Source organism: Physella acuta, unplaced genomic scaffold, assembly GCF_028476545.2.
Source record: "Physella acuta isolate Inbredline_101_S28 unplaced genomic scaffold, ASM2847654v3 ptg001890l, whole genome shotgun sequence".
NCBI classification, from domain to species: Eukaryota; Metazoa; Mollusca; class Gastropoda; family Physidae; genus Physella; species Physella acuta.
The window spans coordinates 99,629-119,066 of NW_026733395.1; the positions used below are offsets into that span (position 1 = coordinate 99,629).

The 19,438-nt window shown below is 41.4% G+C and overlaps 1 protein-coding gene across 5 annotated transcripts in view; it reads right to left on the bottom strand.

Moving 5' to 3' along the window:
* The window catches only part of LOC131931095 (protein c-ets-1-A), a 111,877-nt gene that overhangs the window by 23,233 nt on the left and 69,206 nt on the right, over positions 1-19,438 (bottom strand). For 3 of the 5 annotated variants that reach the window (XM_059287803.1, XM_059287802.1, XM_059287804.1), the window contains one exon: positions 2,189-2,314. In XM_059287803.1, coding sequence (XP_059143786.1) covers positions 2,189-2,314 — 126 coding nt within the window. Of the gene's footprint in view, positions 1-2,188; positions 2,315-13,083; positions 13,778-19,438 lie in introns of those variants that run through there. The other 2 variants (XM_059287801.1, XM_059287800.1) reach the window with 1 other exon arrangement.

A 19,438-nucleotide genomic window follows, 5' to 3' on the forward strand; every position in this document is an offset into this window, starting at 1 on the left:
AGTTTTGAATCTGAATTTCACTAGGTTCCCACACAACCCTGCAGTCTTTATTCTAGTAAGTAAATCTACATTAAAAAAAATTCAAAGCATCTTCGAGACATATTTAGAAAAAAAAAATTGTACAGATGTTTTAGTGATATTTTTTATTTTTAACAGAAGGTCCTCCAATTCACACCGTGGTACCTAACAACAGAGAAGACTACCCCCCCCCCCTCCATCCCTCAATCTTATAATTTATTTTAGCAAACAGCTGCAAGCGGCTCCGGAGCCGCAGGTGTGCGGTGCAAGATTACGTTAGGTGCGGCCCGCTGGACGACGTCAGGTCAGATCCACTGGACCACATAACGCTCGGCATGTTAAACCAGAGGCGTAGCGACCCTTCCCGGCGCCCGGGGACAAACTTTCAATTTGGCACCCCCCTCGGGAGCAACCTATCAATTTTCGATTTGCACCCCCCCCCCAACTTAAAATTTGCACCCATTTTGGCGTCCACTAAGGTCCGCGCCCGGGGACATATGTACCCCCCCTCTGTGTTAAACTGCGCTGTCTACGGTCAAAACAAGAGATCGATTAAAATAAAAGATCGATTGTTGAACAGATCGTATTTAGGTTCCGTTCCCACGCTGGACGTCCCACGACAACACAACCACAGAGACGACGGTCACTACACAGTAAATCTGCTCACTGGAGCTAATCACCCAGCCGGGACAACCGTGGTGAGGTATTTAAGGGGAGATAATAAATTACGTCCCCCTAGTTAGATAGTGGAGCGCGTGGACTTTGGCTGGGACAAACAAGGGGAGACAAATGTCAGGGTGAGTGACGTTAATCAGTTTAAATTATCCCCAATTGGTAGCTTCAGTTCGCGAGGTGCACGCGAGGAGGGGGTGGGGGGAGGGATGAAATGGAAGTCAAAATTAAAAGACTGATATGTACACGTTGTATGCCACAGAGGCGAATCGTGCCCACATATTATAACAGAACACGATACAACTTCATACAAGTTCACTCATAAAATTAAAACACGTCAAATAAACCTCATATCTATTAATTACCACATACGAAAATATAAATTTCATATATGATAACAGTTCATATGCGTTAATAGTTATTACAAGACAATATCAGCCCTATCTTAATTTCCTTATACAATAATATAGTTCGCACATAATATAATTATTATAGTAACAGTGTCGTTTTGTATTCATGTCTATGTACGTAGGCGTAACGGAGGGATAATTTCCAGATTATACATGCTAACTTTTTGGAATGGCACAACATTTAAGATTTACCGACATGGTCTACATTACGCAGCGCCAACATACATTAGATAATAGCCTGGTATTAGCGGTTTAAAAAAAAAACATGTCGGAGAATGCGCATCCCGCTGTTATTAGTGTTGTGTGTTTTATAAAACTGCCTACGCAGCGGAAATTCCCGCAAAACGCGATACCACTAGTTGCTGGAGAATTTGGTATTTTGAAACAGTTGAGTTAGGTCAACAGTCGTCAGTCTCAAACTCTGGTACTCGATTGGGCTATTTGAATTCATTTTTTTTTAAACTAGGTAGCTTGCTGTCTTTATTATTCAAGTTTAAAATTATACTTAAAAACAATGTAATCAAAATTAAATATCTATGTTTATTTTCATTAAGAATGTGTTTAATTAAATTTTACTCTAAAGTTTTAAAAGTTTTTTTGTTTTTTTAATTTGATCGATCTAAATTAAATTATCATGATTGGTACCTTGTGCTAAATATTAGTTCAAGTCAATACTTTGCCTGTTTATTCTCAACACATAGCCTAAGTTATTCAAGAAATATCCCTACACGCATATAAAGCTGCTGACACATTGCAGACCCCAAACTAACATCAGAGATGTCAATATTAACATTTTTAAACAATTTTATTTTTATCTATGTAAAAGAAATTTTTAAAAAATCCGACTAACTTTAATTTTTCAGTTAAATATTGACGATTCTAATAAAAAATAAATTAATTGAAATACTTGAACTTTAAGTTACGGCGTAAAACAGTTGTTTATCATCATACACGTCAATAGATCTGAACATAGCGCACATGTAACGATGACGGACTAACCTTTAGGAATGTTACATTGTCGTAGAACTGTTATCATACACGTCTATAGATCTGACTATATAGCGATCATGTAACTATGAGGGACTAACCTTTAGGAATGTTACATTGTCGTCGGTGCTCCTCGAAGGTTTTTAACTGCTCCACAATCACGTGGGACATCTGCTGCGTCGTGCCGGGGGTGAGGGGCGGTACCCCATTTGTGGTGGACAGTTGTTCTGTGGACAGACAAAAAAAAAATAGTTGGTCAAATAATCGATTGGATAAAACTATAAAACGAGCTCAGAATTCATTTAAATCAATGACTACATCTTAAAAAGATAAAACATTTGTTTATAATAATGCGATGGGGTAAACATTTTTATGGTATGTGTTTCCTACAATTCAAAACGTTAAATGTTGAGTAAACTGCTTCAATATGTGGGAGTGTGGCATCAAGGCCAAATCATGTTATTTATGAAGACAAAAACAAAAACCCATCAAGTAAATTTCTAGCAATGTTAAATGTGAAAATACAAAAGAACCTACTCCTATCTATGAATGATTTAGCTTGTTTAAGCATATGTATGTGTATATATATATATATATATATATATATATATATATATATATATATATATATATATATATATATATATATATATATATATGTATGTATTCATTTATTATGCATGTATGAATGTATGTACGTATGTGTATGTACATTGGCAGCAGCCTTAATGAAGGTGCCATGATATAGTCTGGCCAGACTGCCAGTTAGGCAACCGAGACAATATCAGCGCCTGCCCACACAGCTAGAGTAAACAATCACATCGGCAGCTGATGCAGTTAACAACAATAAACAGCGCCACCACAACAATATCAAGAAAGGTTAAACTCATCTAGCCAGAGTTTTTTCCCCCTGAAAACAGCCTACAATTTTTGCTCGCGAGGAGGGAGGAAGTGACGTTTTAACAATGCAGTGGCAGATTTTGTTTGGTTTATACATAGGGTCAAAGGTCGCGAGGAAGGGATACACCATAAAGACTCAAGTGCTTTATAATTCATACAAACAAAACCGAGTTTCCTAAAGGCGGATGGTTTTTATAACGAAAACAAAAGGAACAAAATGTAATAGACGGAAGTAAAAATTTATAAAGATGACATTTTAAAACACTTTTTTATTAATATCTTGCACTTAATACTCTATAGCCAATGAATATTACGTAACTATTTTCCACGAAGAGGAATACAAAGATTTCACCTTAACTTTGTAAGTAAAACGCGTCCACTTTTTGAACTTGTCGATTGTGAATGGTGAAAAACCACCGGGAAAGATTCAATCTTCCGTGACTTTGAGACAGGGTCATACTTGACACAAGATAACAAAGTCATTCATATATTACTACAACACGACCAGGTCATAACTCGGGGTCACTAGTGATTGCAGTCACCCATACTAAAACATTGCACAGTTCAGAGTCAATGTTATTCTGAAGGTAGGAATCGGAAAGCATTTGGAGGTATTAGAACCCAGGAGACAAGAAAGAATCCGCATAGAGTGTATTAGAACCCAGGATGATTGGGTCAGTAGTCTACGCTTTACCACAGACAGGCCGCGGGAGAATCTTCACGATCGAATTCTCCACCAGCTACCAATACCGGGTTCGAACCCACGACCTCCCAATACCGCTGAGTTGACATAACATTATGTTGTTCCTGTAAGTTGTATTCCTGTGCATGTTTCCGGACCTTGTGCAAGCGCTGACAAGCTTCCGCCATGTTTGTGTGAGGGAACACGAGTTTGCTGACAAGATGGATGGAGCTGACTATGATCGTTCAGGGTCACGTTGTGTGCACAGTTGTGGCTCAGGGCATTTCGGTACAGTCGTGTTACATCCGAAAGGCGGATGAGATTAATCCTAAGAAGAAGAAATGTAGCTCTAACCACTACACTAGATTTAACTAAGTTAAAAAAAAAAAGAGTAGTGCTTTTTTTGTAGCATCCCAATCCTAGACAACATCAATATGAAGTGGTCAACTGACCAAACGTCTTTAGCACTGTCAGCTTCTGCTGCATAAAGGTCAAGGCTGTTAAAAGGTCACTTCTGACATCAACGGCCGAGTCTTGACTGATGTGGAAAACGCGAACCATGTAGAACAAGGAGTTAAACATGTCCAACAAACAGGTTGAAGGGTCTGTGTACAGGGTAACAGGGCAGGGGTTAACGTGGTAACGGATGGACGATTGTTTAGTACATCCACATAGAAGGTACACGGTACCAGGGCAGGGGTTTTTGTGGTCAAGGATGGACTCACATCCACATAGAGGGTACACGGTACCAGGGTGGGGGTTTTGTGGTCAAGGATGGACGATTGTTTGGTACATCCACATAGAGGGTAGACGGTACCAGGGCAGGGGTTTTGTGGTCAAGGATGGACGATTGTTTGGTACATCCACATAGAAGGTACACGGTACCAGGGCAGGGGTTTTGTGGTCAAGGATGGACGATTGTTTGGTACATCCACATAGAGGGTAGACGGTACCAGGGTGGGGGTTTTGTGGTCAAGGATGGACTCACATCCACATAGAGGGTACACGGTACCAGGGTGGGGGTTTTGTGGTCAAGGATGGACGATTGTTTGGTACATCCACATAGAAGGTACACGGTACCAGGGCAGGGGTTTTGTGGTCAAGGATGGACACATCCACATAGAGGGTACACGGTACCAGGGCAGGGGTTAACGTGGTAACGGATGGACGATTGTTTAGTACATCCACATAGAAGGTACACGGTACCAGGGCAGGGGTTTTGTGGTCAAGGATGGACGATTGTTTGGTACATCCACATAGAGGGTAGACGGTACCAGGGCAGGGGTTTTGTGGTCAAGGATGGACACATCCACATAGAGGGTACACGGTACCAGGGCAGGGGTTAACGTGGTAACGGATGGACGATTGTTTAGTACATCCACATAGAAGGTACACGGTACCAGGGCAGGGGTTTTGTGGTCAAGGATGGACGATTGTTTGGTACATCCACATTGTAACAGAACAGGAATAAGTATCTGGAATAAGCAGGAATGGGATCGAGTCTCCGACACAAGTCATGAAAATTTGTTCTTGGAACTTGTCAGATGTCTCAAACATAAATAAGGAAAAAGTATCTGAAACAAGCGAGGAACAAGTCTTTGAAACAATTCAGGAACAAGCAAGCCTAAATAATACCATTCCCGAACAACGATACCAGGACCAAGCTACTCAGTACTTATCTAAATTCCCAGTAACAGACATCAATGATGTGTCAGCGACTCAATGTCCCTCTAAATTCTCAGTAACAGATATCGATGATGTTTCAGAAATAACAAATAATTACCCTTTATTCAACTATTTCATCATGATGTGGACTTCAACATTGAATAATCTAATCCCCACTCACACACTTACTCTATAACATAAAGGACCCTCAACTGTCCCCGCCCCTGCCCACACTTGTACAGCTAACGCCAAGAGTATAGCCTCGTTCTCGGGTCCAACAACTTCTCTAGTGCTAAACTTTATCCACGTAACTCCTTAATCCATCCGGATCCACCACTCCACTCCATCCACTCCAGCCAGACCCGCCACAAGGGGATGACCCAGTAACAGAGCCCGACGGAGCACGGCCCCAATTTGCCGTAATACGTCCGAGTTTTGACGTAGGGTGGTCGTCACGTGGGTTGGTTTTGACATGCGCACTGCTCGAGTGGATTTTTATTATAGACAAACACAAGTGTGGGGTTGAGTTGATTAGAAGGGGGGTGGGGAAAAAATATTCCCCGAGTTAATTTAACCGACAGGGAAGGGGGGAGGAGGGTGATGCTTAAGGGGTGGATAGCAAACAATAACACCCCTAAGGAGGTGTAGTAACGAGAGGAGTGAATGAAAGATTATGCCGAGAGGCATTGTGGGTAATCTGACTATTTGAATTAGTGTCACCTCTTGAAGAGTCAAGGTGTATATAATAGGATACGCAGTCCGCTGTAAACATGTCTATGTGTATGTATGTATGTATGTATGTATGTATGTATGTATGTGTGTGTGTGTGTGTGTGTGTGTGAAGAACTGTGTACGTGCGAGCGAACGCCCGTGTACTGGTGAGCGTACACGTGAATGACGCCTGAACGACCGTGTGTATACTCCGACTGAACATGCGCGCACCTCCAAGGACCAACCTCGCCGCACGAGACCGCGGTGGTAGGCCTGGTTCCCACGATGGGGACGGGAGATAAAGCCCCGAAACTCTACTTCACCTAGGGACACAACCCACGACCACCTGCCCCTAGCCACCAGACAACCCCGATGCTTTAGTCGAGGTTACAGTTCTTTGTTTTTTCCACGCACATACTGCGCTCGTAACTTATTACAACAGCATTTCATTTAGAAATCCATAAGTGTTGGTCAAAATGTAGTCATATAGATGACTTTTTACTTGAGTCTTACGAATGCCTTTCTATACACCATTTGTCGATATGTATTTACATCTGTCCATCCATCATGTATACACATATCTTGCCTTTTTCATTATTGTCTATTTTTTTTCAACCACACGCCAGTATTTTACGTAGGTATATATCTATATATCTGTCTGTATGCATGCATGCATGTATGCATGTATGTATGCATGTATGCATGCATGTATGTATGTATGTTTGTATGTATGTATGTATGTATGTATGTATGTATGTATGTATGTATGTATGTATGTATGTATGTATGTATGTATGTATGTATGTATGTATGTATGTATGTATGTATGTATGTATGTATGTATGTATGTATGTATGTATGTATGTATGAATGTATGTATGTATGTATGTATATCTGTCAATATATGGGTATCTACTTATTTATATCTTTTTGGCTTCTCTGTTTCTTACCCTTATCCTTTGTCACTAAATTCCCCATCTCTCTGCCCCCCCCCCCCCCCCAATACTTAACAACCACCCCCACACAAAGCTCAATGTTCCAGGATCTATTAACGCAAATGCCTAGCATCCGACGGCAAGTGACGGTTATTATAACACGTTATGTGACTTGTCAAAAAAGTTAAGGAGCCTTCGCACCTAACACACAGGCCGGCGAACTCCAGCCACAAGAGGGTTTGTGGCGTGCATCCCATGGCAGATGAAAATATTTCTGGTCGGGAACAATGGCACGGAGCAGACGACAAGTGGTCACACTTTTCGCGCCACTTTGTAACCGGACGCCGTGACAGCACCGGCCTTTTGTGCCGGTCAGCACCGCTGCAGTTAGCTGAGCGGACTGTCGTGTCAGCTTATTTATTCCACAGTTTTCCACAATTAACACAAGTTGGTGCTAGTCTTTAAAAATAGCCTGCGCGGTGACGTAATTGACAAGGGCAATTACTCCCAAAGCGAACACATCTTACGAGTGCACGAATAACTTTTTCGAGATGTACAAGCGGAGTGTGTTATTACCGTGTGATTATTTCTTCTTACGAGAAACCTCACATTTCTTAGCACTTGAGTCATAAATATGGGTGGTAATATATATGTTATGTATAATACGAATGCTAAACACCACTAGCCCTAACTCGAGCTGCCCCCCCCCCCCCCCACCCCCAATCCCCGGCTTCAACCAATCTAGTTCCCACATTTTCTCACGGTAAATTTGCCTATAACTTTTTTTTCTTCTCCTCAGGCAACTCGATTCTTTGATCAGATTGTCCGCACCAACAACTTACATATTAGTCTACCATTCAAAGGTAGGGGGGGGGGGGGGGGGAACATATTACCAATTTCCTGTCGGTCAAAGCCGCAGTGGTCGGGGGTGGGTGAATGGCCAATGGCCAACATTGCGTCACGGCGACCAGTTCGCACGGCCGAATCATAAACTTTCACACGCTCCGCACAAAAACCGTACCCTGACGCCGTTACAAAGATGTAAACAGCGACACCTTTCAAGGGAGGGCAATGACGGGGGGACTTACACTCAGTCAAGGGCTCTAACTAGCGTCGTAAAGCAAGCAAGGGAGGCAAGGATTGTTCGATTGCGCAAGGAATGGGTTAGAATACGCGCATTCAAGGGCTCTCAATTAGACGGTGACGTAGCGACATTGCGAGGTGTTCTCAGGAGAAATAATATTGAGACTTTCTATACACTCGCGTTCTCCAATTAAAACCAACAGACTCAGTCTGCACCGTTAGACACGTCATGTTTGTGACGATATTTGATTATGTTTTTTCATGATCTGGAGCAAGAAACTTACACTTAACTACATGCCTAAACTGGCAATGTTGAATGCATAGAGTCCCAAAATGGAGGCCAACATACATTTATTGGCAATTTTGAATTAACGGAGACCCAAAAGGGAGGGATACATAAAAATAATATACATTCTATTCTGACGTTGAACATTATTTCATGCATATTTTGTAAATTTCAATGACACTTATGATGCATATATGATTACATTTAATTCGCTTACAACCGTAGTATTTACTTTTAACTTTTAAAATAGTAATAGCATAATAACGAGAAGCTGCCAGTGATTTTATACTGTAAAACATGGAACCCCACCCCACCCCTAACTCTTGAAAAGATGCATTATATATTTTATTTAAAGGGGTGTTGTAATTAAACGCATAATTAAATTGAAGAGAATAAACAGCGTTAATTATCACGACGAAAAGACATCTCTAATGAGCCACGAAGGCGCCACAGTAAAAATAAAAAAAATCTGCTGAAATGACCGTCTCCATTTCACTTGTTAGTTATTTTTTATACGGTTATTGCCCTTGTGAACACCAAATCATGTTTATCCGCGAGGAAGTTTATTAAAGTAAAATAGAAAAGCCAAGCTTTTTTAAATTTTTTTTTTATATTATACATATTCGTCAGTTTAGAAAAAAAAGTGTGAGTCGGGGAGTACATAACCGTGTTGATGTAAGGCGTGAGTTGCGCACCGTGCGTACGAGTACCCCCCCCCCCCCTCCCCCGACCGTACGTAGGGTGACTCGGCGAACTGACACCGCCACTCCGCCCACGAGACGGCGTGGTTAGAAATCGTTCGCTGCTCTTGATGTTTCCACCAGATGTGGCGAAACTGCAACGTCGATTTGCCGTGGCCGTTGAAATGTTTGCAGACAATTTGGCGAAACTTAACTCCTCGTTCAACAATGTCAGATGGAGGAGTGTGAAGAGAAGGAGGAAAAAAAAATACTGGATGGCAAGTGGAACGTTTGACGTCATCAAAGAGTGGTTAAACAGGTCGGTCCGTACTGATGAATGACCAAAAGTCTACAGGAATGACGAACATACTACAGAAATGACCAAAATACTACAGAAATGACCAAAATACCACAGAAATGACCAAAATACTTCAGGAATGACAAAAAGACTCCAGAAATAACCAAAATCATCCAGATATGACATAAAGCGCCCAGAAATCACAAAAAAATAAATCCAATAGATGCGTCAAGAAAATAATACAGTAAAGAAGCAAACACTAAGATGATAGAATTATTTTAAAAAAAAAGGCTAATGAATTATTTTAACTATAAAGGGACATAGAATGTCCCAAAATGTCAAAGAACAATTTCCTTTATTATTACAATTAACAGCAGTTAATATTAATAAAAACCCAATCAATCGTTCAATAATTGGATGGTTTAAAGAAATTCAAGAAGTAACAGGAATGGTCCGTTACACAACAAGTACACTAAACACCCCAGTCATATTAGCCATTCTTACAGTACTTTGTCAGGAAGGCCAAACTACGTTGTGTAAATAGCATCTAATTGTCTTCAATGTAAAATACAATTTTATAAGCTAGCCGTGTATAAAAGATTACCAACGACTGCCTTGGGTTAAATAGATCTAGGAAAGTTTTCCCGAAGATCAAGGAAATTATTTTACCCTATCTCCACCCTCGGGTCTGTTCTGAAAACATTATCACCTTCTTCAGAAAGCATTTGTGTTGCAGATACAAAGACATCGGCCATCTTGAAACCTGTACAGACGTATTAGCGCCGACCGACGGACGAAGGCGCTCAACTCTCAACTCCTAAAGGAAGGACGACAACTCGTCTACTCGCTAATCGCTTTAATCCGCCATCATCTCCCCCTTTTTTTCACCCGTTACACAATCATCAAGTACATGTACATTCGTACTTCAGACAACAGGCAGACTTTTGTCAGCAGACAGCAGACAAAACGCTACCACTTGTGGGGGGAGACTTACAAAAGGTACACTCACCCGGCTATAGATCCAGGTGAGAATGGAGGTGTTCCCCCCGCGGGGGTCGGGACGAAATCAAAGTACGAGATTCTCCCAGCGGATCATGGCCGTAATCCTCCGTCTTGTTTCAAGGGACGGCACTCTGGGCGAATCACTTGATCGAATCAATGGTCGCAAGTGTCGATTGAAATCAAGGGAGATAATCTACACTACATAGCTTGTTCTTACATTTATCTGCCCGTTTTTTCCTCATAAGTGTATCAGTGCTAAGTGGAGTTCAAAAAGCACGAGAGAAAAGATAGAAGAGGTCGGATGGGCTTCAAATTGGTGAGCGGTGGGGGCTTCAAATACTATTGGTGAGACGCAGTTTCAACGATTATACAGGCAGAGTGTCTTTCTTTGTTTATTACAAGTTTTAAGGAGAAAAAAAAATCAAATTATCTTTTGGTTAAGAAAAAACAAAACAAAACGACTTTCCGCTTTTGTTTTAACGTTTCAGTTTTCACTGACTTAAGTATCATTGTGACGGGAGAGTTCTGGAAAAGGGAGGAGGGGCGAGAAAAGGAGAAGGGGGGGGGGGGGGGAGGTAGGAGATGTGAGGTTTGAAAAGGTTGAGTAGAAATTGTAATTTGTCGACTTGACTGCCGTGAAAACAAAACATAACTACGGGACGGAATAGTTGAGTTGGTGGGTGAAGGGAGGGGGGGGGGGGGGTTAAGTTTGGGGGGGGGGGGAGTTGAGTTGGTGGAGGGGGGGGATGGGGGGAATAGATAATTAACAAAAGAAAGTTTTATTAGCAGAACCCGTGGGGTGAAGAGGTGAGGGCGGGGGTGGGGAGGCAGCAGCCAGTGAGTAAACTTCTGAAAGTACGTCACAGAGAACTGCTCATATAAAGCCTGTTTGTGGCCTGGTGCTTAGAACTACATGAGGAGGTGACGGCGGGGGTTGTGGCGGGGGAGGGAGGGGGGGGGGGGTCCCCCACATCCAAGACTGGAGAAAGTTCTAATGCGTCTTTCTTATTGAATGCTCACAAACAAAGGGGAGGGGATAATTAATGTCGCCCCTGCTTTGAAGTCTCAGATAGACCGGGCCACTTGTTACTCGCTTTGATGACACGTGTCGTAAGTGAGTGTGTAGTCGATCGCGCTAATGAGGTGTGTAGTTTTAGACTCTTTTTTTTTTCTGGGATAATTAGGCGTGTTGTAAGAGAAGTGCTAATTGGTAAGTATTCGATTGTCTTGTTATTTATAGCAAGCGGTGATTAAATAAAAAAAATGTAGGACATTTTGCGGATCTTCTGTGGATAAAAGTAAAAAACGAGGCACTAGACTTCTCAGATTCACACAGAGAATTGAGGGCTGGGAAATCGAGAAATGAGATAACGGTCAAGGGCAAATGAAGTAGTGAGTGACGGTGGTAAATCAGATCCAGTCGTCCTGATCAACAGATTATGTCGGGACTAGCCTGTATCAGTAGACCCACTTTTTTTAGCGCAATTTCCATACTGGCAAATTGCGATTATTAACTCGTCATTTCTGGATGTGTGTCCGCAGCTTTAAGTCGTATCTCCTCCTCAACGAAGGAATATCGAGGACTAGTTCCAAAAGCAAATATGTTAAGCAAGTTCCGAGGATGAACATAGGCCAAAAAAATTCCCGGAATTCCTTCCTGGATTTCCCGGAAAAGCCAAAAAAACCTCGAAAAAAATGCAGTTTTTTGCCCATATCTCGGCAACCAGACCACTTAGCGACTTATTTTTTTTCAAATCAAGCGATCCAGATAATCTAATTGCTTTTTTTTAAAGCTCAAATATGTATGCAATTAATAACTGCTTTGAGATTTTGGTGAATGATTACAAATGATAAAAGAAATTAAACAGCGAATAGAGTTAAGTGGTCTTGAGCTTAATTACACTGGTATCATCAAGTTTTTGATAAAAATGTGAACCAAGGAGAAAGCTTACCTACATAATGATAAAAGAGGAAATATGTCATTTACTGGTGAAGTGGATATGACATTTAATGTCATGTACCTGTCGCACAAAGGCCTAACAGGATTTAGGAGATAATTTTCTCGTGTAATTCTCAAGTTTGATGTCATTTGAAATAAATTTTAAAATTTCAAGGAACAAAACGGGACCATTAAAATTTTAATCGGCGTCGTCTGGACCACAGACGGCGTGTAAAAAAATGGCGGGAATCTGTAACGTGTCTACACCAGCAGTGTTACAGGGGGAGGGAGGGGATGGTGTAAACAAAATATGATTCATGCCAGTCTGGTTGCTTGTGTAACGAGAGAGAACAATGTCGTCTCTGTCGTGACAACCCTTCTCTGGGCAATTTTATGGTTTACTGCTTGATAGAAGGCAACCCGGACGTGACGTAACACAAGCTCAGTGTGACGTAGATTAGAGCAAAATGTGACGTGGTGCGCAACAGTCGTTGACGCTAAACCCAACAAATGCAGCGCGTTTTAAAAAAACTTAAATTTAAAAATAAAAGCTGAAAGTAAAATAGAATGTTAAGACAACGAAGAAAATAATTAAAATGCAGAAAGATAATTCTAAAATTTAAAAGTTGACATAAAAACACAAATCTCGAGGAAACAACTAAGTTTTGTGTTTGTAACTACGCTCAGTAGTAAGTATCCAAGTTATTATTTTAAAGTATTGCTACTGTATCCCTAGCCCCATGTATAGCTATACCGCATTCTCCCAAGAACATAAACATTAGGTATGTGTACACACCAAGATTATAAAGACTCACCATTACGAGATCCAGATAACAAAGAAAGATTAGTTCTATTATTAACATGAACATTTGACATACAATCATGATGAGACGGTTGTTGTTGCTGCTGCTGCTGCTGATGGTGATGGTGCGGCTGGTACTGCCGGTGATGGTTCGCCAACAACGGCTGATGGTGTCCGTAGTTGAGTAACGTCGGATGGTGCTGCGGCTGTGTTTGGTGGCTGTTGTGGTGGTGGTGGTGATGGTGACGTTGGGAGTAGCCGTGCACGAAGCCGGTTCCGGCCATGTTGCCGGCACAGTTTAACGTGTTGCCGCAGTCCGGAGACAGAAAGTCCGGCCACTGTTGAGGGCTCCCGGGGATTGTCATGATCCTTCTGTCAGTGTCCAGAAGTTGAGGGGCGCTCCCTATCAACATACTCGCAATAGGGCGTCACTCGCAATAGGGCGTCACTTGCCCTGGGTCATATATCCAAACTCTTCAATCCATATAAAACCAACACATCCAAAGCAAACAAGAAGGAACGAAGATTCAGTTCTAGAACTTTCCTCTGCTCGGGACCCCCACACTACACAGCACTGACCGCTGGAGACAGCATGGCACTGGTACTTATGCGTATCTCGACTTGACTTACATTGTATCTCAGAGAGCTGACCACTCGCTGACCACTACTCAAGCTCTTGTTACACGAGACAGTTACACTTGTGTATAAACCAACTATAACAAGGATAAAGGAGCAAATACAAACATATCTGTTGATTACTTTCAAGCGAAACTAATTATTCAAACGGACACAATATTAAATCATATGTTTTAACATCAATATATGAATTTAAAAATAAAGGTATTTTTATACACAAATGAACGCCGATGTTAAAGCGGACGTTTCTAGATCTAGAAGTAAATAACGTATTGCATCTGTTCGTGAATTTGTGATTTGTTTTAAAAAAATATGAATTTATTAATTCCCTCTCCCGGTGGTCCAATATAAAAGAGGGCTATCGGCGTAATTTAAGGTCAAGTTAACGAAGTTGCGCGTGTACTTTAAATGCAGCACTAATCACTACTTCCACAATGATTAATATAATTGACATTGGAGTGCCTGAAGACGAAGGTCGGCTGTTTATCAAGAGAAATTTAAAAAACAAAACAAAAAAACTAATTACAATAATAAATGTATTTCTCTACTCTGAGATGGGGGTGGGACTAAGTGTAATGACTGTAAGTCGCGAGCTTTAGGACGAGGGCCGGTGACTCACGAACTTTCTGAGTAATGTTTGAGGTCATGAGAAAACACAACTGTGATTAGGGGGACATGCTTAAACAAATTAGTTTTAACTAATTAACTAGCATACTCTAAGACGATAAATTAAGCGCGCATTGTGGCTCTACTCTTAAAAAACATATTCTAGAACCTAGCTAGACCCTCTACATGTTAAAACCATGGAATATTTTCATGTAGTTGGCGAAATCGATTTTATAAATTCATGACTTATAGAAACCAAATCAATAAGTGGCGTTAAATTTCCCTAAATTTTTAAATTTCCATCTATAATCCCTAACTGAATGCTCCTTAAATGGTAGTTATAATGACGACTAGTGTTTAAACCATCGGAATGGGTAAAATAAAAACTTCAAATATCGTCAATAATCTTAAATAATGGCGTATGTTTCATATCTTTGAATAATTGTTTTAGTGTTAACAAGCCGGGATTGAACTAACACTACCTATCCTGCACGTGTCTCTCAAAGTATACCTCATTAATGTTTATAATAAAATTGCTCGTACTATTTGCTATTCAGCGCACTTTTTTTTGGCCTGCTCAATATGTACTAAGCCCGATCAATAATTACGTCTTTAATACTTAGCACACGAAATATCTTAAAGCTAAATTACATATTGTACTGTTTATATGTTCTATCACAACTAAAGTTGTCATTGTAAGTAAAGAATCTAGATCTAAGTTCCGGATTGTATGTATTATATACACAGCACTATACACATGCCTACAATTATATAACCAACATTTTATCTATAAAGCTAACGATAAGGGCACTCATATCACATCGTAATAACTGGATCATCGGAAGTCAAGCGACCACTTCATGAAACCAATATCTAGATCTAGACAGTCTACATACACACTCAATAAACCTTATAATATCGAGATCAATACGAGATTTAAGTAAAGAAAATAAACACATTCAATGTAACCACAACTTAGAATTACTCAAAACGTAGTCCGAATTTGACTAAATCAATGGTAAAACTAGTCACAAAACTTACACAACGGAACTTTCACAAAATTCAACGAATCAAACTTTTCACACAGATCTACGAATCAAAGTTCCAAGTCTTATGTCGAAGAAAACGATCAAATCGCATTAATCCGCACACCAAACTCTCCAGATCGCAGTAAGGAAATCACGTGACCGTCCTCACACCTAGAACCAACGGTCCTGAATGTTGGCGGAGTCTCGTTCCGGGCGTGTGTGGGTGTTGTTGTTTTTTAACCCCATCACGTGCCGTCACTGTTCCTATTATACCCCACTTCCTCTCTCGCTCGGACCGTTATCTTTTCGAAAAGTTTTCTTCCTTTTTTTTTCTCTCCCTTTCTTTCTTTCAATTGTGTTCGCTGTCCTCCGCAAGTTTTAACCTATACAATACGTAAAGGGGGCCCCGCGCGCGCGCCACCATGCTCAGAGCCTGCTCTCTGGGCAGACGTGGGAAGCGACAGCCAATCGGGAAGCTGGGCCGGCAATTATTCATTTACCTAAGCCCCGCCCACTTCCGCTGGAGTAGAGGTGAGTGGATTTATGAATGAAAATTTAACGTAATGTTGTGTATGAGGAAGAGGAGGGGAGAAATGGGGGAGATGGATGGATATGGAAGGGGTGAAATGGGGGTGGGGTGGATAATGGGCAACCCACATCTATGGGGGGTGTATGTGTACTATTAAGGTTATGTGTAAATTGTATTTTCTAGAGCAGTAATTACAAAATATTGCAAGAGTTCTTAAAACCTGACTATATATTTTAAAGACTGGAGGATAGGAATGGAAGGTTCTAGTGTCGTCTCTATTTAGCTGTAAACACATTTTCACAATTCAATTTTTAAAAAAACATGTTTTTCTTTAAATTGTTTCTATTACAAGTGCAATACATAACATAGAATCGCTAAATCAAAAGAATAGACACACATTAACATGGATCTATTACACACACACTTGATCTACCAACCCACAATGAATCCCCATTATCCCAGGTCCATATTCTAAATCAAGAAACCCCCACTACTGAGATAACTCTCTCACACCCAAATGTTTCACCTATTTAAACTACGTATTACATCAGACGGTAACAGTTTCAAGACCTCAGAAAACAAGTACGAAAGAAACACAAGACCAAATAACACACAATTAATAAATAAAATACAAGACCCACTACCCATCAAATAAAAATAAATAAAATAAAGATAGACAACGCTATAACAATAGAAAAGAAACAAGACAGATACACTACATTCAAAGACCAATAGATCTAAAATCTATATATCCTACAACAATAGTCACCTTTCAAACAGTACTATATCTCATCTCAACAACCCACATCAGTAGAACACTCCACACACAACTAGTAGAAAACCCCACACACCATCATTAAAACACCCCACACACCCCCAGTAGAACACCCCACACACTCAGTAAAACACCCCACACATCACCAGTAGAACACCCCACACATCACCAGTAGAACACCCCACACACCCTCAGTAGAACACCACACATCACCAGTGGTACACCACACACACCACCATTAGAATACCTCACACCACCGCCAGTAGAACACCCACACACCGCCAGTAGAACACATCACACATCAAAAGTAGAACACCTCCCACACAACGCAACTAGATACACAAAATGGCGCGCACACCTCCCCTAGCCCACCCCAACCCTTAATCAAGCCACCCCCAACCGTAGATTGGTCAAAATGAAGCGCTCAAATTAATTTTAAAATGCCAGCGCAGGGGGAAAAAACCCCGGCTAAACCGGCAGAAAATTGGGCGAGCCGGTGTGATTAACTGCTACCCTTTAATCAAAATGGATGCGCAACTTTTCGGTGGCTGCATCAAGCGTATCCTCTTACACACGTGTCTTCATACGCCACCATCATGTGTGCAGTGGTTATCTCTAATGACCGCATGCGCTAAAAAAAAAAAGCCAACTTACTATGAAACTATTGAAGGTACAAGTTTGTTTCTTTCACGGAAGTAAATACTATTTTCCCCATCACATAGAGAAAAAAAAAACTCAATAGAAATACAATTCAAATTTTAGAATTGTAATTTCTATATGCATCCACCGACAGCTAAGACACTCTGTTGCCTCTATGAAATGTATATTTGGGAACCGTGCAATTCTAGTGTTACAATTGTGTTCTGCAGTGCGGTGCGCATTTATGCACTCTGATCCAACTACTGTGATTATACTATTTAGGTTGCCTATAAAATAAATCTTTAGGAACTTTGTAATCCTAGTGTGACAACTGTGTTGTGCAGTGCGGTGCGATCTATGCACTCTGATCCAACTACCTCAAACATCTGCTTTGTAATGTTCCACTTCAAACAGATTTCTGTCAGGATTCGTCAGAAGGTCCTGGTAAGATCACCGAGATTTGAACACCGGGAAGCGTCAAGTCAGGGGGAGGAAGGGGAGGCTGGGTGTGCAATTACAGCATATTATACAGTTAATTTCGACTGTGGTTTCTAGGCAAGCGCCAGCCTGGGATCTTAGGTTTCAGCACACTACCGACGCCGTGGGGTCTTAGACCAACTGGGGGGTCTTAGACCAACCATCAAGGTCCTGATCCTGGGAGGGGGGGGGGTCTTAGACCAACCAGGGGGGGGGGGGTCTTAGACCAACCATCTAGGTCCTGATCCTGGGAGGGGGGGGGGGGGTCTTAGACCAACCGGGGGGGGGTCTTAGACCAACCATCTAGGTCCTGATCCTGGGAGGGGGGGGGGTCTTAGACCAACCATCAAAGTCCTGGGGGTCTTAGACCAACCATCTAGGTCCTGGGAGTCTAAGACCAACCATCAAGGTCCTGGGTGTGGGGGGGGGGGGGGTTTAGACAAATTATCAAGGTGCTGGGAGGGGGTGATTTCTTAGACCATTTACCAAGGTCATGTAAGGTCTTAGACCAGCTACCAACGGCGTCATAGACCAGCTACCGCAGGCGTGTGGGACCTGGACCACCTATCACGTCATAAAGATCGTGTTACAAAACAGCGTCAAAAAAATAACAAGTTTCTTTTCAAGTTTTGACAATTGCCGACATTCACGAAACCCTCGTGTAGGTATGGGTGTGTGAGGTATGGGTGTGTGAGGGATTGGTGTGTGAGGGATGGGTGTGTGAGGGATGGGTGTGGGGAGGAGGTTTAAAAATGTAACGGCACTATGTGGCTATATTTGATTTCATATCACAGAATACGTCAGGCGCCGACTCGAGCCGATTTGAAGCAAGATGATAAAACATTATGTAGAGGACGTGTTGATAAGTTCGGAAAATGTGAAAAGTTTTTCTAACAAATACATTTTGGAATTGTTTGTTTTAACATGATCTCAGCTGTACCATGTTTGAGAGATGGAGTAACAGAGCTGCAAGCACTACGAGAACAAACGACACTGAATTTTTTCTTTCCTTGGTTCATCGCGCTGTCACTCAGACTCTGTCAGTAAGTCACTGACCGATTCTAATTACACACTGACCCATCACGCGGGGCTCGCTAATAAGCAAAAGGTCAATGTAATGTCAATAGGCCTGGCGTTTGAATCCAGTAGATATGAACTCTACGTGGTAAGGGGAAGGAGAAGGCCCGGGGGAGGGGGTGACTCTAACAATGATTTTAATTACCACCGTGGGAATGGCGACCAACGCGTCACCATGACGTATGCAGCCGTGGAGCTCCTTCCAAATCACGGCCAGTTCACGCGTCACACTAATTATTTTTAGCCGCGTCAGTTCTCAGCCGCCGAAAGTGCAAAGACGGGTCACGTGACTAAAGGAGCGAGAATTCGAATATTTATTCCATTCTGGCTGCAGCTAGCCAGTGATAAACAGCTATCAACAACGTTTGTATGTGTGTGGTTTTTAAAAAAAATAAATTATTATTATTATTTTTATTATATTTTACTTCTAGCTGTATATTACTCAACTAGTGCAAGTACGCTAAGCAGTGATACCGTTTTACCCATATTAAAATACACAACCTAGCAATAAAAGATAATATAATAATATAATAATCTACAGCAATGTTTTATATAGTCATATGAACCTGATTTAGCAATACAATTAGTACAGCAATATAGA